This window comes from Equus przewalskii, chromosome 2 (assembly GCF_037783145.1).
Source record: "Equus przewalskii isolate Varuska chromosome 2, EquPr2, whole genome shotgun sequence".
In the NCBI taxonomy this organism is placed as follows: Eukaryota; Metazoa; Chordata; class Mammalia; order Perissodactyla; family Equidae; genus Equus; species Equus przewalskii.
The window spans coordinates 115915581-115940887 of NC_091832.1; the positions used below are offsets into that span (position 1 = coordinate 115915581).

The 25307-nt window shown below is 47.2% G+C and overlaps 2 protein-coding genes across 2 annotated transcripts in view; one reads left to right on the plus strand and one right to left on the minus strand.

Moving 5' to 3' along the window:
• The first annotated feature begins 672 nt into the window (after window positions 1-672).
• CASP6 (caspase 6) lies at window positions 673-14371 on the plus strand. Its single transcript, XM_008537419.2, has 7 exons — window positions 673-779; window positions 7825-7867; window positions 8397-8543; window positions 8984-9060; window positions 10165-10340; window positions 12971-13130; window positions 13746-14371. Exons 2-7 carry the CDS (start codon window positions 7839-7841, stop codon window positions 13982-13984), a joined length of 828 nt encoding a protein of 275 aa, XP_008535641.2. The 5' UTR covers window positions 673-779; window positions 7825-7838; the 3' UTR covers window positions 13985-14371.
• A 2546-nt stretch (window positions 14372-16917) lies between these two features.
• MCUB (mitochondrial calcium uniporter dominant negative subunit beta) overlaps window positions 16918-25307 on the minus strand; it is an 83669-nt gene continuing 75279 nt past the window's right edge. Inside the window, exons 5-8 of the mRNA XM_070611754.1 lie at window positions 21010-21170; window positions 19167-19370; window positions 18477-18593; window positions 16918-17133 (exon numbers count right to left, since the gene is read on the minus strand). Of these exons, the coding sequence (XP_070467855.1) occupies window positions 17059-17133; window positions 18477-18593; window positions 19167-19370; window positions 21010-21170 (557 nt within the window). The 3' untranslated portion in view covers window positions 16918-17058. The remainder of the gene's footprint in view (window positions 17134-18476; window positions 18594-19166; window positions 19371-21009; window positions 21171-25307) is intronic.

The window sequence follows — 25307 nt, forward strand, 5'->3', positions numbered from 1 at the left end:
GTCTGATCCTGGGGGCAGGGGTAGCATTGCTCGTCGGGCCATGCTGAGGCCGCATCCCACATAGCACAACCAGAGGCACTCACAACTAGAATATACAACTATGTACTGGGGGACTTTGAGGAGAAGAAGGGGAGGGGGGCGGGGAAGACTGGCAACAGTTGTTAGCTCAGGTGCCAATCTTAAAAAAAAAAAAAACAAAGCAAGCAAAGCCATCATCTATAGACCCCAATCATCTATAGACCCCAAAGTCCGGGCTCGGAATTTCTGCATGATTCCTTCCTCCAATTCGCTCTGCCTGTGGAAGCCGGACCTGAAAATCCTGGAGTTGCTTCTAGTTTACTTTGGCCTGAATCCCTATGCCAACAAAGAGGGTGGAGAGTAAATTATCACTAGTCTCATAAAGTGACTCGCACGGGGGAAAGGACCCCAGGGGCAGCCGGAGCGCGCAGCACGCTCAGCGCCTCTGCGGGGACGGGGCGGGCGCGGGGTGGGCGCGGGCGGGCGCGGGGCGCCCGGCATCGGGACCCGCCGGGACTCCCCGCCCGGGCCGCCGTCCGTCCCCGGGGTGGCAACGGGCCTTTCCTGGGGGCCGGCTCGTCTCCAGCGCCCGGCCGACGCGACCGCGTCCCTGCGCCCTCCCCCGGCTCCGGATTGGGGAAGCCGCGGCGGGGGCCCGGCAGGGGCGCGGAGGGGCGGAGGAAGGGGCGGGGGCTGCGGGCGGCAGGAAGCGTTGGCGGGCGGCGGGCTCGGCGGCCGGAGGAGCTCGGGGTGCCCTGCAGGTAGGGCCGGGGCGCCGGGCGCGCGCGGGGAGCTGGGGGCGCGGCGGCCCGGCTCAGGGCCGGTGGCGGCAGCTTGGCTTTTTGGTCCCGAACTGCCGCTCGGGCCCTGGGCGCCGCGTCGTTGCGGAGCGGGCGGCGACGGTCGCTGGGCGTGCCCGGCCGCCTTTGTCCCCGGCGGCCGTCTCTGCCCGGCGGCGGGCCCGTGCAAGCCTAGAGGCTGGCTGGCGCTCCTGGCGCCCCCGCTTGCTCCCAGCAAAGGTGGCTCCGGGAGGTTGGATCTTGTTTTGTCTTCTCACTTTTAAGTAAAGAGTGAACACAAGTGGTCGCACGCAGTCGTCCCGGGAGCGTGGCCAGCGCGCGGGGCGCCCGCACTTTGCCCGGAGACCGGAGTCGGGCCTGGAGGGACCTGCAGCTGCTTGTGGGTGTGAGCCGAAACCACAGCAGCTTTTCTCTACGAGATAATCGCCTCTGCACGCTACTTTGGAACATTCTTCCCTATCACTAATTATATCACTGATACGGTTTAGAAACTTCGAGACTGGCTGTAGCAAAAGAAAAAAAAAGTAGAAGCGGGCGCAGTCTATGCAGAGTGCCTTTATTTCACAGCTGTTTTTTCCTTTCTACACGTGACAAGCCTTGCCCCAGAGGCGAGTTAAAGTCCCCGTGGTCGCTCAGGGTGGCCATTTCCATTTTGGAGCAGTGGTGAGGTGGGAAGCCGGCAGGGGTCGCTAGCCACGCACCTCCTCTTGCATCGTTCTCATCTCCTGACCTTTTCCTGCCTGCTGCTTCCTTTTTTCTCCACCCCACCCCTTTTCCAGTGTGTCCTAGGCCTGACATGGGTTACTCCACACAGGATTATTAAACAGATTGGGATAGGGGATCTGGGTGGATTTTCATAGCCACTGCAGTGGATGAAGACGCCGACAGTGCCTACAGAAGAAGTTTGGGGAAATGAGCACTTAGTTTGGAAAGGTAGCTGGTCTCTGGTGGGAGGGGGGTTAGCATGGTGAGTGGAGCGCTCAGACTGTAGGCTCCACAGGTGGGCCTGGCTTTCAACCCCACCTCCACAGCGCTGACCTTGGACAAGCCTGGCGCACTTTGTCCCTGCCTCATGGGGCTGTGGAGCTGAGTGAGATAAAGTATCCATAGTGCCAGGCCATCAACAAATGGGAGCTGGTAGGATTATCCGGAGGGATTCTCAAATAAGGTGAGGAAAAGGAGTGATTGGTTTATAGAAATTAGACTGGCGTAAGGAGCAAAGAGGTGGTGTTGCATTAGGGGGACAGGAATATTGCTTACATCAGAAGCTATGAGGGGCCGCCCCGTGGTGCAGCAGTTAAGTGCGCACGTTCTGCTTCAGCGGGCGGGGGTTCGCTGCTTCGGATCCCGGGTGCAGACAGTGCACTGCTTGGCAAGTCATGCTGGGGCAGGCGTCCCACATATAAAGTAGAGGAAGATGGGCACGGATGTCAGCTCACGGCCAGTCTTCCTCAGCAAAAAGAGGAGGATTGGCCCCAGTTAGCTCAGGGCTAGTCTTCCTCAAAAAAAAAGAAGCTATGAGAAGTGAGAGGAGGTCAAAAGTCAGGTTTAAAGATGGACCCATTTTTGATCAGTAGATTGCAGATGAACAGGAAGTGATAAATCTGTTATATCGGATGTCTCCTCCATTGAAATTTATTTTCCCCATGTCAACAAAGCCATCCACCTTGTTAGCCAGCTTATTTGCATCCATGCAGTGTAATGATAGTTGTTGAAGTGCACCCCTGCTCAAGCTTGCCTGCTTGGGACATACAGCTTGGAGTGACTGTGACGGTCACGATGTGTTATTTTCTCTGGAACCTGGGTAAAATTGATCAACTCCAGAAGAGTATTGGAACTAAGGTCCTAACCTTCTATCTCCGTGGTTTTCTGTGCTGATTCAACAAATTGCTAGAAGAGAATGGCAGCTGGACCTGGTCGTTCATCGGTGTTGCAGGATGCAGGTGTACATGTATGTGAGAGTGAGGGTGAGGGTTGGAGCTGGCGAGGACCAGAACTAAAGTTTTCAGAGCCCAGTTTCTTTCTACATCCATAGTATTAACAAAACAACAAAAAGGTTTTTAAAAACCCCTCGCTGAGATGCTGTATCTGTTAACTTTGAAATTGAATGTCATTTTAAGCCAATTATCTTGATCTACTTAAAACTAGCTCTCATTCCTAAATCTACAGATCTTGACTAAGCTATGGCAATATTTGAGACAACCCAAATGCGCATCTTAAATTACATCCAGCCAGGAAGAACTAGAAGCTCCTTCCCTAGACTATGAAAAGCAAACTTTAAAGACCCAGTGGCGTGTATATCTCCCATGCTTTCACCCTCGAGGACTTGAGTTAGTTTGGTTACCAGCCATTTGACACAGCTTCTGCCAGGTGGACCTCAAGCTGCCTTAGGTTTATGAGCCAATATGGTGCAAAAGCTGGAAGAGGTAAGCTGCTGGATCTACCAGTACTTCATCCCCATGGAAGAGATTCAGTTCTTTCCAACCTGAGCAGGTTTGTAGCGGGTGAAGAAGGTGGCTGGCTTTTAGATATGGATTTAATGTGTTTAGTTTGAGTTATTCTATTTATAGTATAATTGGTTTAAAGATAAAGAAGTGAGGTTATTAAAGGAGGCAGATCCTGGAACACTTCTGAAAATGGGAGGAGAGAAAATCCCTGCACTGCCTAAGTAAAGCAGTGTGGGGATAGAAAGGAACCCCAGAGAGCAGTGTGTGGGGGAGGAATGTGCTCAGTAGATCACTGTTTGAAGTAGGAGGTATCCAAGGTAGAGCTGTGTGTGGGGGAGGAAGTAACCCTGGTAGACGGGGTGTGGAGTAAGAAGTATTCAGGGAAGAGCACTGTGTGGAGTGGAAAGTATTCCAGGTAGAGCAGTGTGTGGAGTAGGAAGTAGTTGGTATATCAGTGTGTATAGAAGGAAGTCTTCTGGGTAGAGCAGTGTGTGAAATAGAAGGTATTCCGGGTGGAGGAGTTTATAGGTTAGGAAGTATCCCAGGTAGAACAGTGTGTGGAGCAAGAAGTATCTCAGTAGGGAGAGGAGGTACACCAGTAGACCAGTTTCTGGAGGAGGAAGTATACCCAATAGAACAGTGTGTGGAGCAGAGAGTATCCTAGTAGAGCTCTGTGAGGAGTAGGAAGTGTTGCTGGTAGAGTTGCAAGTTCCCCTGTGGAGCCCTGTGTGGAGTAGGAAGTTTCCATGTAGAGCAACGTGTGGAGTTGGAAGTTCCCATGTGGAGCCCTGTGTGGAGCAGGAAGGTTCCATGTAGAGCAGCGTGTGGAGTTGAAAGTTCCCATGTGGAGCCCTGTGTGGAGCAGGAAGGTTCCATGTAGAGCAGCGTGTGGAGTTGGAAGTTCCCATATGGAGCCATGTGTAGAGCAGGAAGGTTCCATGTAGAGCAGCGTGTGGAGTTGGAAGTTCCCATATGGAGCCATGTGTAGAGCAGGAAGTGTGTGGGTAGAGTGGTGTGTGGAGTAGGAAGTGTGCGGGTAGAGCCGTGTGTGGAGCAGGAGGTGTGTGGGTAGAGCGGTGTGTGGAGCAGGAAGTGTGTGGGTAGAGCGGTGTGTGGAGGAGGAGGTGTGTGGCTAGAGCCGTGTGTGGAGGAGGAGGTGTGTGGGTAGAGCCGTGTGTGGAGCAGGAGGTGTGTGGGTAGAGCGGTGTGTGGAGGAGGAGGTGTGTGGGTAGAGCCGTGTGTGGAGCAGGAGGTGTGTGGGTAGAGCCGTGTGTGGAGGAGGAGGTGTGTGGGTAGAGCCGTGTGTGGAGCAGGTGTGTGTGGGTAGAGCCGTGTGTGGAGGAGGAGGTGTGTGGGTAGAGCCGTGTGTGGAGCAGGAGGTGTGTGGGTAGAGCCGTGTGTGGAGGAGGAGGTGTGTGGGTAGAGCCGTGTGTGGAGCAGGTGTGTGGCTAGAGCCGTGTGTGGAGGAGGAGGTGTGTGGGTAGAGCCGTGTGTGGAGCAGGAGGTGTGTGGGTAGAGCCGTGTGTGGAGGAGGAGGTGTGTGGGTAGAGCCGTGTGTGGAGGAGGAGGTGTGTGGGTAGAGCCGTGTGTGGAGGAGGAGGTGTGTGGGTAGAGCCGTGTGTGGAGCAGGTGTGTGGGTAGAGCCGTGTGTGGAGGAGGAGGTGTGTGGGTAGAGCCGTGTGTGGAGGAGGAGGTGTGTGGGTAGAGCTGTGTGTGGAGCAGGTGTGTGGCTAGAGCCGTGTGTGGAGGAGGAGGTGTGTGGGTAGAGCCGTGTGTGGAGCAGGAAGTTCCCTGCAGAGCGGTGTGTGCGGCAGGAAGCTCCGTGTGGAGCAGTGTGAGCAGTAGGATGGTAAACTGGGAGGGGGAGGAGGGTGTGTTAAAGAGGCTTTGACTCCTAAACTTTAGTGCGAGTGAACGTCGCCCTGTTGAAAATGCAGATTGTCGCCTCTGCCGGATTCTGCTGTCAGTCTGGTCTCGATCAGGCCTGTGCATATCAGCCAGGCCAGGAATTGATGCGAAAGATTGAGAAAAGCTGATGGGAGGCCCCTTGGACAGGGGACACCCCTGCGGGTCCAGCTGGCTCTTGTGTGCTGGGGACTCCAGGAGGAAAGGCGAAGGCAACCGCTTCGGCCCAGTTCCCGCCCCACCCTCACTCCCCAGTGGATTGTCACCGGTGGGAGCCAGGAAGTTAGAACAGTCAGGTGTCAGCGAGAGACTCTAAGGAGAGAGGGGCACAGGACCCTCCCGGCTAGGAGGGGATGGGTGGTAGTTGACCCCTTCAGAGACCAGCTGAGAGGTGCATCCTGCTGTCCTGTTAAGACTTCTTTACTCATTGCTTTCTCTCTCCCCTCCAATCTGTTACCAGGTGAAAACAGATTCGTGGGTGTATGGGCCCTTAACTTAGAAGATGCTAGACTTGTTGTGCTGTCCAATACAGAAGCCACTGGCCACATGTGGCTATTTAAATTAAAATTAATTGAAATTACATAAAATAAAAAATTGAGTTCCTCGGTTACACTAACCACATCTCAAGTGCTCCACAGCCACATGTGGCCAGTGGCTGCCGTATGGGACAGCGGGCATGGAGCAATCCTGTCATCGTAGGAAGTTCTATTGCACGGCATCCTTCTGGGGAGTGGAGAGGGATTTGGTGAAAGTTGTCCCGAGGGTGGGGAGGCCTGGTCATGGATGGGGAGCACAGGGTCCTCATCATAGGGTGATGAGTGCAGATGTGTCATCCAAGAGATCCAAAACCCAAGCTTTCGGGGCTGGCCTAGTGGCATAGCAGTCAAGTTTGCACTCTGCTTTGGTGGCCCAGGGTTCGCTGGTTCAGATCCCGGACGAGGACCTATGCACCACTCATCAAGCCATGCTGCGGCAGGCGTCCCACATATAAAGTAGAGGAAGATGGGCACGGACGTTAGCTCAGGGCTAACCTTCCTTGGAAACAAACAAACAAACAAAAAACAAAAAATACCAAGTCTTCATCCTGCCCCTTTCCGCCCTCCCCCCAAACTTCTCCCTCCTCCTGGGAGCAGGGTAATCCAGTACTAAGCACAGTTTCAGTTCTCCTGTATGACTGAATTCCTTCGGTTTCAGAGAATATTTGCAAAATACTTTCTGCAGAACAAAGCAATGTCGTATTTCATTTGGGCTCCATAATCCCAGAACTGTGTTACTCTGGGCATAGTTTGCAACGAATGCGTTTATGTGATATTTTCTCCATTTCTCTGTATAGTATTCTTTGCTATTTTGTGGGTAAGAGCTGGGAGTGAGAAAGAATTGAGCTGTCAGTTATGAAGCAGCTTCCTTTCCTTTTCCCCTTTCCCTTCTTTTCACGTACTTTGCCCTTTTGTGTGTGTGTGGTAACATTTTATAACATTATATAAATTTCCGGTGTACATCGTTATATATTTCAGTTCCTATGTAGACTACATCATGTTCACCACCCAAAGACTAATTACCATCCATCCCCACACATGTGCCTAACCACCCCTTTCCCCTTCTTGCCTCCCCACTTCCCCTCTGGTAACCACCAATCCATTCTCTGTTTCTTTGTGTTTGTTTGTCATTGTTTTTATCTTCTGCTTATGAGTGAAATCATACGGTATTTTACTTTCTCCCTCTGACTTAAACTTCACTTATCATAATACCCTCAAGGTCCATCCATGTTGTCACAAATGGCCGGATTTCATCATTTCTTATGGCTGAGTAGTATTCCATTGTGTATGTATACCACATCTTCTTTATCCATTCATCCCTTGATGGGCACCTAGGTTGCTTCCAAGTCTTGGCTATTGTGAATAAAGCTGAGACGAACATAGGGGTGCATGTATCTTTATGCCTTTGTGTTATCAAGTTCTTTGGATAAATACCCAGCAGTGGGATAGCTGGATCATATGGTAGATCTATTCTTAATTTTTTGAGGCATCTCCATCCTGCTTTCCATAGTGGCTGCACCAGTTTGCACTCCCACCAACAGCATATGAGGGTTCCCTTCTCTCTGCATCCTTTCTAACACTTGTTCTTTCCTGTGTTGTTAATTATAGACATTCTGAGGGACGTGTGGTGATAGCTCATTGTAGTTTTGATTTGCATTTCCCTGATAGCTAATGATGTTGAGCATCTTTTCATAGGCCCGTTGGCCATCTGTATATCTTCTTTGGAGAAATCTCTGTTGATCTTTCGCCTGTTTTTTAATTGGGTTGTTAGTTTTTTTGTTGTTGAGATGTATGAGTTCTTTGTATATTTTGGATATTAACCTCTTATCAAGATATATGGTTTGCAAATATCTTCTCCCAATTGTTAGGTTGTCTTTTCGTTTTGTTGATGGTTTCCTTTACTGTGCAGAAGCTTTTTAGTTTGATGTAGTCCCATTTGTTTATTTTTTCTATTGTTTCCCTTGCCTGGTCAGACGTGGTATTTGACAATATGCTGCTAAAACCAACCAAAACAGGAGGGCCTTAGAGTGTGGGAGTCAAAGGCACGCGGGAGTTCCTGTTGTGTTTTACTTCCATGAGTCACAAAGTAAATTAACAAAAGTCAACTTTTTTTAATAGGTGAAGAACAAAACATGACCGAAATAGATGCCTTCTATAAAAGGTAAGACTGTACCCTTTTCTAGTAAAGGTCTCTCCCTTCGGTGACCCTGATCAGCCTGGAGAAATCAAAGCAGGAAGGGGACCTGGGAGCCGTGAGGAGAGCCGAGGGTGTCCGGGCTCTGCATTCGCAGAGTTGCCTGTAGAGAGGCAGGTGGGTTGCTGCCCTGGTTGTGAAAGGACCTAGAGTGATGTTCACAATATTTCACACTCGCTACGGCGTGGGCCCCAGAGCTGGGGCCTGGGCCAGGTCCTTGCCGTTGCTGGATCCTGGGACCTGGGGGAGACGCATGCACCAGGACTGGGGGTGGCTGCTCCAGAAGCCGCTGTTGACCAACTGGTACAGAGGTGTGTCAGGACTTTGCCTGCTAGTGTGGCCACCAGGCTTTCCCGGCACATGCTGCGGCATGTCAGCCTGGCCCAGGAGGAGGAAGGGGCGGGTCTGTATCTCCCGTACACATTGACCTTGGGCTTGCAGGAGCTCAGTATGTAATGTGACTTAAAGTGATGTTTTTTAAACTTTTCATTAACAGAGAAATGTTTGATCCGGCAGAAAAGTACAAAATGGACCACAAAAGGAGAGGAATTGCTCTAATCTTCAATCATGAGAGGTTCTTCTGGCACCTAACCCTGCCGGACAGGCGGGGCACGAGCGCAGACAGAGACAATCTGATGCGCAGGTAGTAGTTTTATCCATATGTCAAGATGATGAGCCATGTAAGCGATAACACGAGTACTTAGCAAAACTTGTCAGCGCTGATGACATAACAGAGCAAGAGTGCTCGAGGGTGGGCCTCACTGGGCACAGCCTCTCTGAAGAACTGGCCTGCGTTGTCTTCCTAACCCTGCTCTGCTAAATGTTAACGGGCCTTGTGTTGTTACAAGTAAATTTGCATAGTCGACGGTAATATTCTAACTTGAATCGGTTATCATTTTGAGTAAATTTTTTCCTACTCTGGGTGATCAAGAAAACCATCATCATAATTTTTGTCTTTCTCCTCAAAGAAAAGTCAATGGATGTGCCATAAAAATGTGTATAGATTCCTCAGATAAGCAGAGATAAGCTATTTGACAACTTCAAATAGCTCGTATGCTAATACTCAGTTTCATTTATTCCCAGGTTTTCAGATCTGGGATTTGAAGTGAAATGCTTTAATGATCTTAAAGCAGAAGAATTGCTGTTGAAAATTTACGAGGGTGGGTAGTTTGCCTGTGCGTCCTCCTCTGATGGGATTGAGTCCTTTAATTATCCTATCTGGAAAGACAGGTCCAGATAAGTAACTGTGTTGCAAAAAAGTCTTATCAGTTAATTTAGCGTGGGTTGTAAGTTTGGGTTGTGCCTCTGCTTATATGTTACCCACCAGATCTGAGACCCTTGCAAAGTACCAGGCCTCCAGAGTTTATATTTAGCATACCACGAGTTACAGTCCATTACTCCAGAAATAAATGAAATGACATTTTCATTTGGCAATAAAAGTCTAAAATCCAAATACTACAGATGCTGGGCAGTCATTTTGTGATGGATTCCTTCCACACCCCAGTTTTCTCCTGGCTCCAAAATACTGTTGATTTACATACGTTTTCTCCATTTCTACATCACTGCAGTCAGTATTCTAACAACTTTACGTACCGCGTGCCATGGATTTTGCAAGCTGTTTGCCAGAGGACTGTTACCATATTTGCGTAATTACTTAAACTTTCCTCCGAGCTCTTCTTTAATCTATGAACACTCAAACGGGCTGCTTGCCAGTTTTCCGCCTTGCTCACAAGCTAGAGAGGACATCAGTCTCGAGTCTCAATGCCCTTGGAAGCCTTAAGTGCTGTGGACATACCGTGAAGATGCTGCGTTCATCGGAGGTGCAGCAGCACGTCAGCTTGCTAAGTACCACTTTCTGGGCCTTTCCAGTCTGCTCCAGGAAGCGCTCTGCTGACTCAAAGAAACTTTTATTGCCAAATGACTTGGCTCTTGAAGGGGGTTCCCCATAATAATCTTTTCATGTTTTCATGTCATTATTCTGTGTTTCAGTAAAGCAAATGAAATCAGTTCTACACTCTATTACTTTGAATTTTAATAATTTGGATTTTTAAAGATCAGATAGAGTATGGTATAAATTATTGTTTGATTGAAGACTAACATAAATTGCATATTATTACAGATATTTTACATTTATTATAAGAATAACAAATTTTCCTCCCCCCCCAATCATATGTCACTATTCTGGTATTAGTAAATTGAATATTTATATGGAGATAATAAGCATCTTATTTTCATTTCTGTGTGAACTTTGGGGACCTTTATAGTGTCAACCTCTAGCCACGCAGATGCCGATTGCTTCGTCTGCGTCTTCCTGAGTCACGGCGAAGGCAATCACATTTACGCGTATGACGCCAAAATTGAAATTCAGACCTTGACTGGCTTGTTCAAAGGAGACAAGTGTCAGAGCCTGGTTGGAAAACCCAAGATATTTATCATTCAGGTAAGACTGACTATGTTATTGTCTTACTTACAAAGTCCATGGTTCTGTAGATGTGCTTATAGAGAATTAAAGCCAATTTCAAAAGTAACTTCTCCAGTAATAGAAAAGATCCTTTTTGAATCCTAGTCAATCAGAGTTGCAATTTGAGCTATTAGGAGTAATTCTTTATTAACACAAAGAATAAATACTTATTACTTGGATTGATATTTGAAATGGCTCAGAATAAACAATGTACTACTCCCTGGCCAGCCTGGTGTCAGGGCAGGGCCAGCAGAGGCGTCCGCCGGGTGTGGGGTGCGACGCAGGGCAGCTGCTCCGACCTGGTTTGCTTCTTCACGGCTGCAGAGCGCGTGTGGCGGGGGGCGGGCTGCAGGCCTGCAGGCTCTAGTCCTAGCTTGCCTCGGCCTTTCACACTTCCCCTTAAACCAAGATGCTGCGTGCCCCCTGCCAAATTGGTATGAGGGATAAAAATATTTTTTGGCCTGATTAGCATCATTTATCACATCAGTGAGGGTCTTGAACAAAAAAGAGAGCAGACTCCTCGTGTGTCAGAGCTGCAGTTCTGTTTCCACCAGTGGCAGCGAGGACATTTCACGTCTTGCCGCCAAGCCTTGAGGGGAGGGAGTGGGGGCCCCGTAAGAAAAGAGTTAAGGACAATTCCCTGGTTTCTCCTTTGGACAACTGCATTGGGTTCTCGTGGGACAAGCAGTTGGAGATACAGCTCAAGAAGCTAAGATGGGCAGCCTGAGATGGAGAAGTAAATTGGGGGGAATCAAGAGACGGATGGAGATGGAAGCCATGGGAGTAGAGGAGTTTACAGCCTGTCGAGCACAGCCTGAAAGATGAGTGTAAAGCAGAACTGAGGACACCAGTGAGGTGGGAGCAGAGGAAGGATGCTGAGGGGGTGGGCCAGAGCAGGAGGAGAGACACCAGGAAAAATAGTGACACGATGGCTTCGTGAACAAGGGAGTGGGCAGCCTGTCACAGACAGAGAACTGGAAATAACTATGAGCTGCCATGGGACGAGAGCCACAAGGGAGCTACGTGTCGCCAGGTACTTTATTTCTGTCTGCCTCGGTTCCTCACCTGTGAGCCTGGACTACCACAGCACTGCTGGTAGGGCTAAAGCGCCCTGGCCTGGCAAACGGACACCCTCAGGCCGGTGCTAGCCCGTGCAGACCCTAGGTAAAGGCGGGCTCTTACTCTCGTTGCGAGGGATGGCGTCAAGGTCCAGGGTTCTGTGTTCTACTTAGGCAGACAGTGGAAAATAAGCTCTGAAAATAAGCCTGAGAATGCTAAGTCAGATTGAAGTCTCCCTGTGAAAATACCCCTAATAACTCAGGATGTGACTAGATTTGGAGACAGGGCCTTTCAAGAGGGAATTAAGGTGAAATGAGGTCAGCTGGGTGGACCCTAATCCACCATGGCTGGCGTCTTTATAAGAGGAGATTAGGACACAGACACACACAGAGGAAGGACCCCGTGAAGGCAAAGGGACAGGATGGCCCCCTCCAGGCCAGGGAGAGAGGCCTCAGGGGAAACCAACCCTGCTGACCAACACTGTGCCCTCAGACTTCAGCCTCATCTGTTGTTGTTCGAGCCCCCACTGTGTGTGCTTTGTCCTGGCAGCCCTCGCAACCTTGGCACAGTGAGCAAGCAGGATTCCGTTCTAGCGTTATAAATAAATGGTCACTTATAAGCTCTAAAAGAAACAAAAAAGTCCTGAGTGATTTCAAAGTTATCAGTTAAACAGAAGATCCCTAATATCGTGAGGCCTTCCACACATGAATTTAGGGGCACAGAATTCAGCCCATAACAGTCAGGTAGGAAAAGAAATTAGGTTATCCTTTGTGAGAGTCAGAATTAGTGGGTAAGGGTGTGAGATCCCACTGTGCAGTAGGAGCGTGGGGAGGCAGGTACATCGACAGAGGCCTCCTGGTCGGGCGTCACACGGCAGCAGCAGGGCCAGCTGGGATGTGTTAGCTGATGAGCTAGAAACACTCAGGCAAGTCCTACGGCTTTTACAAGAAAGAGTTAGGGGATCAGCCCGGTGGCGCAGTGGTTAAGTTCTCATGGTCTGCTTCTCGGTGGCCTGGGGTTCACAGGTTCAGATCCCAGGTGCAGACATGGCACCACTTGGCAAGCCATGCTGTGGTAGGCATCCCACATATAAAGTAGAGGAAGATGGGCACGGATGTTAGCTCAGGGCCAGTCTTCCTCAGCAAAAAGAGGAGGATTGGCAGTAGTTAGCTCAGGACTAATCTTCCTCAAAAAAAAATAAAAATAAAGGGTGACTGCTGTTGCGGTGTGGTGAAGCCACTGGTAACTTTAGAACCACAGCAGCTGTTTCCCCTATGGTGTACCTTTCAATCCACATAATTTGGTGTATGGTTGAGCATGCCATTTTTCTAAACATTAACTAAAAAGAAACATAGGTAGGCGAAAAACTTTGGCAACTTTTCGTCTGCTCTCAACCTGAATGCACTGTTTTTGGAGTGCCTGTAACGTGGCTTCTGCAGATGTTGACACATATGACACACATGTGGCATAAATTATCCCGTCACTATACAATGAAGCGTTGGGAGGAAAAGAGTAGGTAAGTGAAGGTGTTTTTCCTCCTCGTCTCGCAGGCCTGTCGGGGGGACCAGCACGATGTGCCCGTCACTCCTTTGGATGTCGTGGACCACGGGACAGACAAGCTGGATGCCAACGTGACCCAGGTGGATGCGGCCTCCATTTACACGCTGCCTGCTGGAGCCGACTTCCTCATGTGCTACTCTGTCGCAGAAGGTGCGTGGGTGTTCGTGACTGGCCTTCTTCAGTGCCTGGGCGTCTCCCCTTGGCTTGCTTTGGGTCAGGTCTTTCTGCTGGGATGCGGCGACCTAGTCCTGCACCTCACAGTCTTGGCATGGATCTCTTTAATCACGTGGCACAGAGTGACAGATGAAAGTGTAAAATACCTTATGGAAAAATCATTCCCAGGAACTAAGGAAAGCTACAAGTCTAATTATACTGAATGTTAGCAGCCTGCTATCAGTTACTGATGGTGACGGTGTCATTGTGGTAATACTCATGGAAAGTTTTGTTGAAAAATATTTTGATGACAGTTGTTCTTTGCTCTCGCAGTAAATAATTTTATGTTTTTCTTCTTTCTAATCTCGTCTCTCTCAAAATCATTGCCTAGCTACTCTTATCTTAGGAATTTTTTAGGAAATGGAGGAAATTACATAGAATGGGTCCCTTTTCCCACAAGAGAATAGTCAACAGAAAAAATTTTAAAACTGTATCAAGGACACGTCTTAGTCTTCCCCAAGGATTTTCGGGAGCTCATCCTTCCGTAACGGTGAATCATAAAGGTGACTGACAGCCAGAGGGCTTCAGTGTTCTCCCTGCTCTCTGCTTCAGGTTACTATTCCCACCGGGAGACCATCAACGGCTCGTGGTACATTCAAGACCTGTGTGAGATGCTGGCGAGGTTCGGCTCCTCCTTAGAGTTCACGGAACTCCTCACGCTGGTCAACAGGAAAGTGTCCCAGCGCCGAGTGGACTTCTGCAAGGACCCGAGTGCCATTGGAAAGAAGCAGGTGCCCTGCTTTGCCTCCATGCTAACGAAAAAGCTGCATTTCTTCCCAAAATCCAAGTGAGAGGGGCTCTTTTATGTATCTGTCTTCAAAATAGATTTCCTTTTTTACATAAATAAGTATCAGTAGGTTTAAGCTTATGGTACAACAATTGAAGATGTTTTAAGGTTTAATGAGAGAGCTTTTTAAAAAAATAGTTCCTATTGGACAAGGTGCAAGGGTGTGCTCTGCATAGAAAGGGAATCTCAGGGACTGACTTATAGATCCCAGCCGCAAGGCTCTGCAGTGCTTGATTTTCACAGGAAGCTGCAGGGTTGCGCAAACTGTCGGGCGATGTAGCTTGTATTTTATAAGCATTTATCATGTTTTTAAAGGATTTCTGAAACCCAAGAATTATAAAGTTGTTTTCCATTATTTCAAATTCATGTTTTATTAAATTTTTCTAATTTACATTCTTATTCATGTGTGTAATTTATAGTATACTCGTTTTACTTGGTCATACAGATTCATCTACATATGAATTACCACTTTTTGTATACGACTTTAACTCTCTAAAAAAAAATCAGCCTCCAAGAACTATTATGTGGCATTCTGAGGAAGAGATAGAGAACACGTTACTTCTCAGTCAGCGCAGGCCAAGCACTCGCAAACCCTGACTCTGGCTGTCCTCCCCGTCAGGCTGTCTTCTGTTCAGGGGTCAGGAACGTGTTCCTGTCAGAGCCAGGGAATAAGCGTGTGAGCCCCTGCAGGCCACACTGTCTCTGGCAGCCAATCGACTTGGCTGCTGTAGTGCGAAAAGAGCCACAGTCACACGTAAGTGAGCACAGCTGTGTTCCAGTAAAACTTTTATTTACAAGAACAGGCACAGGTATTGGTTTGCTGACTCCTGCTCTCGTCTACCCCATCTTCCCAGATTTCCCTTTAGACCACTGGCAAGAATTCAGAAGCCATCTTTTCTGCTTTCCTAGTCTAGGATTGTTCCCCAGCGCCGTACGTGAAAATGCTGCAGGCTGTTCTCTGTCTTTCCTGGGGACCTGGGATGGGGCCAGGCATTATTCTTGGCCCTTGGGACGGACACATCAGTGAACAAAGCAACCCACCCAGTTCTCCAGGAGCGTTCCCTCAGGAGTGACACTGTGGGGTGTCTGCCCTAGGTTAGGCCTGTTCAAAGTATCTCATCTCCCCTTAGTCTCAGGAAGCTCATGGCATTATTTTGCAATTATTTTGATGAGCAGAGGTCAGGTGAATTGCCCAGTCCCTCCACCTAGTAAGCCCGTGCATTTTCCATCCCACACTGGATTCACTCTGCTGTTTCCACCTTAAATCCAGAATCCTGCTTCCATTATCTGACCCCATCCTCCCAGGTCAACCTTAACTCAATGAATCTACTTCTCCTCACTGTGTATCCTTCCCTCTGGTTAGGGAAACGTCCCACCAATACACACAGCCAAGACCTCCTCCAAGACTCCCCGCCCCATGTTGTATCTCCCCTGCCTGAGATGCCCTCCCTCTTCCAAATTCCACCCAAAAGGCAAGGCCTGCCTTTCCAAGCTGGTTCCTCTTAACTTCTATTATATTCACCATTTTGTCTCTACCTGGAAATAGAGCTCCTCAAAGGCAGAACGTGTCCAAAGGGCTTCTCATAATACTTACTTAACCTGGTGGCATTCCTTATAAAAACCTATTAGTGCATATTCTCACCTCAGTAATAACACACACTAATATGTTGGTAATTCAGAATCTCTGTGGTTCAGAGACACTGAGGCGAACAGCCAGTGATCACTGTCTGCCGCTCTAGTTAAGGTGCAGGAAGTTGGAATCTGATTTGGTTCAGATATACCCTGAAACGGTCAGTGGGGGGAGGGATTCGTTTGTTTGTTTGTTTTTAAGAAAATCTCTAATATCAGGGTGTCATTATTACCCTTTCTGTCCCATAGTTAAACACTGAAACTGAAATCCTGGATAAGAGATTAAATACCATTAGGTGTAAATTTACAAAGACTTATGATCTCCTATGAGTAGATGCTTAAATCTTATTATAGCTATGTGCATTGGGCAAATTAACCTCTCTAAGCCTCAGTTTCCTCATTATTAAATTGGGATTAAAAATAGCTACCTCAGGGCCAGCCCTGTGGCCTAGTGGTTAAGTTGGCGTGCTCCACTTCAGCGGCCCGAGTTCGCAGGTTCCGATCCTGGGTGCAGACCTACACCACTCATCAGCCAGGCTGTGGCAGCAACCCACATATAAAATGCAGGAAGACTGGCACAGATGTTAGCTCAGGGCTAATCTTCCTCAGGGGGAAAAAAAAAGCTATTTTGTAGGATTCTAGAATTACAAATAATAATATGTAAAGTGCCTAGAACAGTACTTGACAACATATGATAAACAGTATCTATCCTAGCCCTACAGGTTTTGAGTGGCTTTAAATATTAGTTAAGATGAAACATTTCCAATGACATTTTATAGTAACTTTAGCTATATTTAATGATAAAAATCTTTCAACTACTATCTATTAAAAAGAAATCAAGGGGCTGGCCCAGTAGCCTAGTTGCTCACGCTGCTTTAGTGACCCAGGGTTCACAGGTTCGGATCCTGGGCACGGACCTAGCACCACACATCAAGCCACACTGTGGTGGCATCCCACATAAAGTAGAGGAAGACTGGCACAGATGTTAGCTCAGCAACAATCTTCTTCAAGCAAAAAGAGAAAGACTGGCAACAGATGCTAGCTCAGGCCTCAAAAAAAAAAAAAGAAATCAATGACAAGATGATTTTAAGTGACGCCTAAGACTAAAGTGAGTACGAGGCACACTGACTACTTCACCCTCACCCGGGGAATGAACAGGACAGGCTGACGGGGATTCTCAGCCAAACTGACAAACTGTAGCGCAGCCGCTCCGATTTTCATGGATCATCCAAGCTCTTTCCAGCATTAAACCTCAAGTCACGAAAATCCACGAACCAAAAATCTCAAGTGAGAACTTCAAAGAATACATGTTTTGCAAGCATTTTTTTATTAACAAAAATTACTGAAGTTGTCAAATTCAGATGAACTTTGGGACTCAAAAAGTTCCAGTTTCTAGGTTGTAAAATCAACACACAATGGAAAAACTCAGTAACATTTAACAACGTAAGATTAATTCTTTTCTTTGAGCTCCTCTCGCATCCGCAAACAGAGAGAGTGGCGCACCTGCCCCAGGGATTCATTAGCCTGCGGACGGGAAAGGAAAAGGGACACGATCAGAGGAGGAGGCACACAGGCACACGCCTCACGCTCGAGGGGAGTTCCGGCCAGTTAATGTCTCCTTAGGCAATCAATACATTCAACTATTAGTAGCGGCAAATGCCTAACACATTTCTATATGGATCCTTATAAAGTCAAGTTTAAGGTTTCTAGACATCCTTAGAGTTCTTGTTACATTAGTTTTCCCCTTTATAATGGTTTTTCCAGATTATATTAAAAAAAAGAAACACTCTGATCAGTTTCCCTTTTTCCTCAACTATTGCCTTAAAAAAATAACACTTCACAGGGTGCTACTTTAAATCTTAAATGCCCAGTGCTATTAATTGGGTGGAAGAACATTCCTTGGCATCCTTGGATGGGGTCATTCAAATGTAAGAGTATCCACTAAACTAAAAACAAAAAAGTATCATATTTTTCCTATGTAGGGATTACATGAATTTCCTTTAAAAAAGGCCTCTTTATCTCCAATTTTTGAATTAAAAATTTAATTCTAGGAATACTTTTTTTTAAAGTTGAGGCATGGGTAGTTTAGAGGGTACAGGTAACAGAAGATATGATGATTACTGGCTATCAAATGAGCATGCATTAAGCAATGGAAGATGTTTTTACCAAAGTTTTTTCTTATAAAATTACTGAGAAAAATTAAAAATCTGCTATGTGTTGAGAAGTCACCATCTGAACAAAGCTAATGAGTCCATTGGGAGGCCAGAGAGAAAGGCCGTGGAAGCAGAGGCTCCAGAGCCACACTCTTGGGTGCACAGCCTGGTTTCCCCACTTTGTAACAGCGTGCGCCTGGGCAAGGGAATTAAGCACCTCTGTTTTCTCATCTGAAAGATGGAAAAGACAAGGGTGGAATACCACACTGATTCTTCTATTTTTAAGGAGAAGAAACATAAATCCTTTTAGAAAATTCTCTATCAGTGTTCACCTTCCTCCAGCTCGACTCTCTTGTATGCTCTCGCTGGTTACAAACCTGCAACCGAGCTCGCTGTGGACGTGTTTTCTTTGAAAACACAGACGTGGGAATAGATCCCATGGAAAGGTTTGTTTTACTATCTCAGCCACTTATGACATTTTCACAGACACATTTAAAGCTGGCCCCTTGTAGAAAAACCAAGATGAGAATAAAACTGTAGGATAGGAAATTAACATCAGACGTTTCAACCATTGACTGAAGGAACCTCAGTGCACGGAAGTCTGTCTGGGACCGCGCCCGGCCCGCGAGGATGAGCCGAGACGGCGTTTCCCTGACACCAAAGCCTGGCTGCCGCAGGGACCAGCTCTCAGATGGCGCATTTGCAATAAGGTACCTTAGCGAGCTCCTCCTTCAACTGGTTGTACTGTGCCACATCGAACTGCTGCTGCTTCGACTTCTTATGGAAGAAGTGAAGAAACTGCCTCCTCTTAACAGCTGAGTAAGTATAATCCTAAAAAAGAACAGGACTTGTTCTGAATGAACATAATGCCTCAGGAACACCAAAGCCAAGGAAGGTGGACAGTAAAATATGGCCGCAGCCACTAGACAGCACAAGGCAACAGGGGAACACGGTCAGTCTCACTGAGATGAGTGGCTCCCGCCACAGGCAAGCAAGCTGGGAAGAGAGAGCACACATACTGGGACAGAAGGAGAAAATGGGAAACGGAGACTTTTGGCAAAGTAACCACGAGACAAAGCTAACGTCACTGGGCGTTTTGCAATACAAATTCAACTTTATTTATAAGCAAGGGCACAGAGAACATAAATTTGATGTATTTATCTCAATGGAAGACTCTGAGTTTCACTATTTATTTCTCTATAGAGGTTATATATAGTTTCTGTGTTGTATATAAATCTCTATCCAGCCTTGGGAAAACCAACAACAAACATTAACCAGTTTATAAAAAACCAGACAGCAGTAACTTAGTAAATAAAAAAGCTTTACTGCTCATTACTTGACTTAGGTAAGGAATTCTATGCAAAAGATGTGCTAACTTAACCATTTTCCTAACAAACAACTCACCTGTCGAGTGACTATAAAGTATGCAAAAAAGACCATGGAATTGGCAAATGTGATGAAGTACGTCACTGGCTCCATGATATCCCAGGAGTACACCCACCACGTGAGCCAGGCCATTGCCCCCGCCTGAGCGGACAGCAGCGCCAGTCCGGCCCACAGGAGGCCGCTGGTTTTGGCTTCTGAGCGAGCTTCGATTCTAGCTTTCATCTGAGGAAAAAACCAGCTATTAGCTCAGTTCACAGTGCAACAGTTTAAGAAAAAAAAAGCAAAAAGGACCAAAAGTAATGCATATCTGTAATACTTTAAAGAGGTCTGATTCATGAAAAAAAATTTATAAAACATATACACTAATGAGTAATCATTACCAAATCAGTTCATTAATAAATCATTTTTTAAATTATAATGGTAATACCTGCTCATGGAAAAAAAAATTTAATGGCATAAAAGGGTTTACAATGAAAAACTCAGATGTCGTCCTCTGAAACCTAACTAAAACTACATGCCTCTTTTCCTGGACCCAGCAAGTCCGCCTCTGGGAATTCATCCTGTAGGTGCACCTGCACACACAGGATTCATTACAGGTTCATTCTTAAAAGACCAAAGTTATCATATCCATGAAGCTATTACGCATCTGTAATGAGAAGTCTCTCTGTGTGCCAATATGGGGATCTTTCCAGGAGACAGTGTTAGTGAGAAAAGGTGAGAAGAGTGTGGAACAGTGGGCGCCCCTTTCTGAAGATGGGAACAAAATAATAATATAGGTATAATTCTTTGTACCTAGATAAAGACAATCTGAAATGATTCCTAGGGGTGGAGAGTCCAGGAACTGGGGGGATGGTGGGAGGAAAACTTGCCATTGGGCACCTTTTTAGATTTTTAAATTTTAATACAAGTAAATATATTACCAACTTTTTAAAAAGTAAAGAGAAAATAAAAATGTGGGTACTCAATCCAACAAATACAATTAAAAAGTCCTTCTGCCATACGCTAAGTATCCTTAGAGGCCATCACTATTAAAAGTTTCACTTATCTCCAGAAACTTTCTATTCATATACAAAGATACACACACACCAACCCATTTGTAAAAATCACAAGTGGGGTCACACGTTTAAAAGATGCAACTCTTAGAGGCCCGTGGCCGAGTGGTTAAGCTCTCGCACTCCACTTCAGCGGCCCGCGGTTTCGCCGGTTCGGATCCTGGGCACGTACATGGCAGCGCTCCTCAGGTCACGCTGAGGCGGCATCCCACGTGCCACAACTAGAAGGACCCACAACTAAAATATACAACTGTGTACTGGGGGGATTTGGGGAGAAAAAGCGAAAAAAAACTTTAAACGATGCAATTCTTTCCCTTAAATTAAGAGAAACACACCCCTGGCCCTCTTCCCAAAAGAAAGTCATCTTTTCCTCCCCCACTGATTGCGCTCAGCTGTTGGGAAGCCGTTGCTAACTTGGCAGCTGCAGTTCCGTTAAGCAGAGCTGGGCCGCGGGCCGCCTCTGAGAAAGAAACTGGTCGCACTGAGCTGGTGCGTCCCAGCTCGCAGCCTGCTCCTTCAGAGACGCCGCCGCCCGTCCGTGCGGAGGAAGCACAGCACCGAGCGTGGGACGGCGGCTCCGGAGTCAGACCCGCAGTTCACGTTCGGCTCGCCCGTATATGACGAGCTTCGTGCCTTTGCTGTCTGGTTCCTCATCTGAAGGAGGAAGGTGACTATCAAACTCATGGGCTCATGGCGAGGACGAAAGGAGAAAAGGCGCGTCGGGAAAGCATCCAGAGAAACGCTCACGTGGAGAGCGCTCAGTCACGCTGGGTATCATTTTCCAACGCCTCACCCCGAAGCTCCCTCACCTGCTCGAGGGGCTGCAGCCGTCCCGTCAGCTGGTCGATTTTCTCCAGTAAACGGCGCTCTCTCCTTTTCTGAAACTCTTCTGAGTGCAAGGCTGTAAACAGTCTGTGCACCAAGGATTTCACGTTTTCCATCTCAGCAGTGTGCTCACAACTCAGTTTTTCTAGGAAGAGACACAAAGGAAACATAAGGCAGGCACCACATTTTTTCCTCCAGGGTCTGGAAGTCGGAGACCCAAATCTGATCCCCATGGTGGGCCCCCTGAGAGCTCCCAAACCTTAGGGAGGCGTTTGGTATCGGCCTTTCTCCTGTCTCAGATGATCCCATTAGTCCCTCTCATATAAAGACAATCCGGAATGATAAATTACCAGACAGCTTTGAAATTCATTGTTTTTGTCTTTTTTCTTTTGTAATATAGCTTTACTGTTTCTTCAAAAATCTTCATACAGCAGAGGAGTATCCATCTACCAGAATCCAAAAGCGATTAGAGTGTGCCTCCCTTTCAACAAGGGGAGTTCTTTAAACAACAAGATGTAGTTGTGAACGGAGGTTCCTACTGAAAAGAAAGGCAGTCACGGTTTCTGAGTTTTTCACACCAGTTCTTTTGATTATGGATTTCTCTCATCCTTCTGCCTCTGTGGGTCTATAAATGCACATGAAATTGGGCTGGAATGATACCCTCCCGAGGGTTGCAACTGTTGCCCACCACTGTAAGAGAATTTGATGGAGCAGGACAAGGGAGAGGAGGAGAAGACCTCCCCGCCAGGCAGCAGCAAACAACTGCAGACAACTGAGATCTGGGATCCCAGAGTCAGTATTAGCCCAGGGATGTTCCAGTTCTCTCCAGCAGTCCAGAGGCTACTTCTCCTCCATCTTTGCCCACTTCTTCAAAACTCCACTGTGGTCTCTAACCCTGTAACTATCATAGACCAATGCGTACTGTATCCTACTGTATCAATAACAAAATATCACAGTTATCTTGCAGGAGCAATGAGCAAAACCTGCAAGTCATGTAGCTGGAGTATGCTCAGAGGATGGAAACTTTGTCCTCAGATGACCTAGAGCCGCCTAGGAACCAAAAGTTCTCTAACTGCGGAAGTCAAGTGTGATGAGAAAGTGGCCCAGGGAACCTAAGAAGCAGCGAGGCTCCTTTGATTTGTAACACTCGGTACTTATAAGACTGTTACACTCTCACCCTCCAATCAGACTCTACCAAGCTAGCGTTTTGCATAACCACTCCCACTCCCAACTTATGTCTCCTTGCTGGTTGAACTTGCAATAAAGCTTTCTTCTCCCCAAAGCAGTGCCATAGTACTGGTTTCCCTGTGCATCGGGCAGCGAGCCCTTGCTTGATAAACACCCCTTCCACATCTAGGCTAAAGCTGCCACATAGAGGTGAAAACTAGAAGTTCCTTTCTAGGCTTCTGAGATTTGTAGAACAGTGAGAGCCCTTTTGTTCTGATGAAAAATGTACTGATACTTAAAAGGTCTACATACAGAAGAAAGGTGTAGAAGGGCACGATTTTGTCCAAAGCTGGGGAGTGTACCAAAGATAAAGCCAGGCACTAGTTAAAGTGGTAAGGATAGATTTCATTCAGTAACTATTGCAATAGGGAAGGGGGTCCAGTGTGAACTGAACTCAACTTCCACTTGTGCAGAGGTGGCCTGGCGTTTTAAAGGGAGAATGAGCGAACGGGGCTGGGGGGACTTTCCGGCTCAAGCACAGTCAGGAAAGTGGAAATTTACAAGAAGTGGGACTGGGGTTGGTTAACGTGACCAGGCCATCTGGGTTTGTCAACAGAACAGAAACAAGCAGACGTCAGCGGCACAAGCAGAGCAGGGCCCCACCAGGCTGGGGGTGAGAGCAAGAGTCACTGCCTGGAAAGTCTACATTTCAAAGACAGCTCTCAAGACCTCAAGAAGACAGTTCTGGGCGGTAGAAGATTTACGCTTCCAAGGAGCAGACACGGGATTGATAATGGAAGCTTTCTAAAGCAGCCATCCAAAGGGGGCCGTCACACACCTACCAGCCCTATCACGAGGTTTCACTGGAACAGCCAATTCTCCAGCAGCACTGAGGTTTCTCAGGCCAGCATCTGAGGTGGCTGGACCCATCACCCCAAGGACATGGCCTTGAGCTGTTAGAAACCCTGTACGTTTGTTCCAGTCTCTTTGGGCAGAGGGCAGGTGCTGAGACCGCAGGTTTTACAGGCCAGTTGAGCCGAGTCGAGAACAAGGCTCAGAGGAGCCTGACCAGAGTTTGGTCAAGGAAAGAGTCTTCGTCAGGTGACACAAAATGTTTACCTGAGTTCAATAACAAGCGCCCTCGGCTATGCTCCACAGAGATGTGGGCACCACAGGACTCACATGCTGTGTTACCAGGCTAAACATTTGTCTGAGGCATCCCCTAACAAAGGCCAAAATGACAGACAATTTTTCTTTTTCTTGAGAAGCTATTTATTCCTTTTATATGTGTCTTCCATGTGGATTTCATTTTCATACCCTGAATTTTCAAATCCAAATTTGGCAATGCTTTAGAAGAGAAATGGAGTTTAAATAAATGTTGTTCAAAACTCCAAATTGATCATCTTGTAAATTTCATTTTCTATTCCTCCAGCACCATTTCTGTCATCTTCCTTCCAACCATGCCTGCTGTGCCCCTGTTGATTTAACTCACACTCTGAGACTGGGCAAGTCTGACTCAGACCAGTGAGCACTCTGTCAGCCTCACGTCTCCAGGGTGGGCGCCACCCCTGGAGCTCAATCCCAGTGAACAGCCCCCCAGGCAGGGAGGGAGAGGGTCCTCCTTCCAGTGAGCTGGCGGGAGCTGGAAGGCCACACTTCAGTCCACCTGAACCTGAGGCTTAAGTTACACGCTGGGGCTGGGGGAGAGGAAGGTCATGTAAGACAATCAGATGCCCTGAAAACATTTACTTCCACTTGTTCCTTCAAATGCTCAACCCAGAGAACAGGAAGTGGAAGGCCTTCCAGAGTACTGGGGGCTCACTGGACGTGAAATGTGTACCTTAACAGGGGTCTCCATTTTCATACTTCTCAACTTCTGCCATCCTTCTCTCTTTGGGCTTAAATACTGATTGCCCTGATTTTAAAGAATTAAGAAAAGGAGAAAACTCATAATTGTTCAAATGACTAACTCACTTTACTTTCTCTATACATGTTTGATAATTCCATAAAGTTTTCAAACATACAATTAAAGTTCAAAACAATATATTTTTCTTTGGGGGATCTTCAGAGAAATGGGTGATAGCAATGCTCAGGTATCAGCCTGGATCATCTAGTTATACCAGAAAGTCAGAAAATGGTTTAGAAAAAAAAAAAGAAAAAACAAAGGAAAGTTACAAGGATAGGGAGCCAATGGTATTCAAATTGTACCAGTTACGGCCAGTGGGAGCCCCTGAAGCTCTTGTGTCCTTGTGACTTGCCCCCCTCCTTTTTTTTAAGCATCTTCTTTATCTAACTACCGACTCCAGCGCATTTAATCCCTATTGATGATTCTCGCCTGATGCAGAATGTGGCTGTGATATGATGCTTTCAACTCCAGCGGCCCTCCCACATTGACCAGTCAGCACTTGGAAACAAGAGCCTTGTCTTTTTTATTGATCTATCATTTTATCACCTATTTATTAAGGCCTGGAGTCATGAATTCCTTCCTCCTACTCCAACAGACTGCAATCACAGCTTACTGGGAGCAGAAGCCTCTGGAACCTGCAGTGGCAGGAACACGTCAACTGTAGCTGGCCAAGTGCTGGAGGCTGAGTGCTGACTAGTTTGAGAAATAAAAACTCCCAGATTCATGGGCTTTCCTCCAGGAGCCCCAGCAGGTTCTCACAGTGAAGATCAGAGAACAACACGCCCCTGCTTCCAGCAAGGAGAGGGAAAATTACCATTTTGAAATATCCCTGAGCATCACTCTCTCCATAATAAGGAAACTCCCAAAGCATTCTCTGACCTGCAGGAGGAGCAATTAGCCAACTCCAGGCCCCCCAGCCTTTGGGTCTCACATAAGGGAGAAAAAAAGGCTAAGAAACTTTCCTCAACGTTACAGTCCAAGAACTCTGGCCCAATAAAAAACCTGAGATTTAATCATAAGATTATAGACTGCCCTCCCCCAACAGCATATTAACACCAAATCTGCTGGGCTCTGGTTCTGTGTAAGACACAGACTCTATTAAAAGAAATAATTTCTAGGGAAACTCAAAGACAACAGAGGAGACAAAAATAGGGACACTAGAGAAACTTCAGTCTCGGATGAAGCAAACAGAAACAGCAAACAGAAACA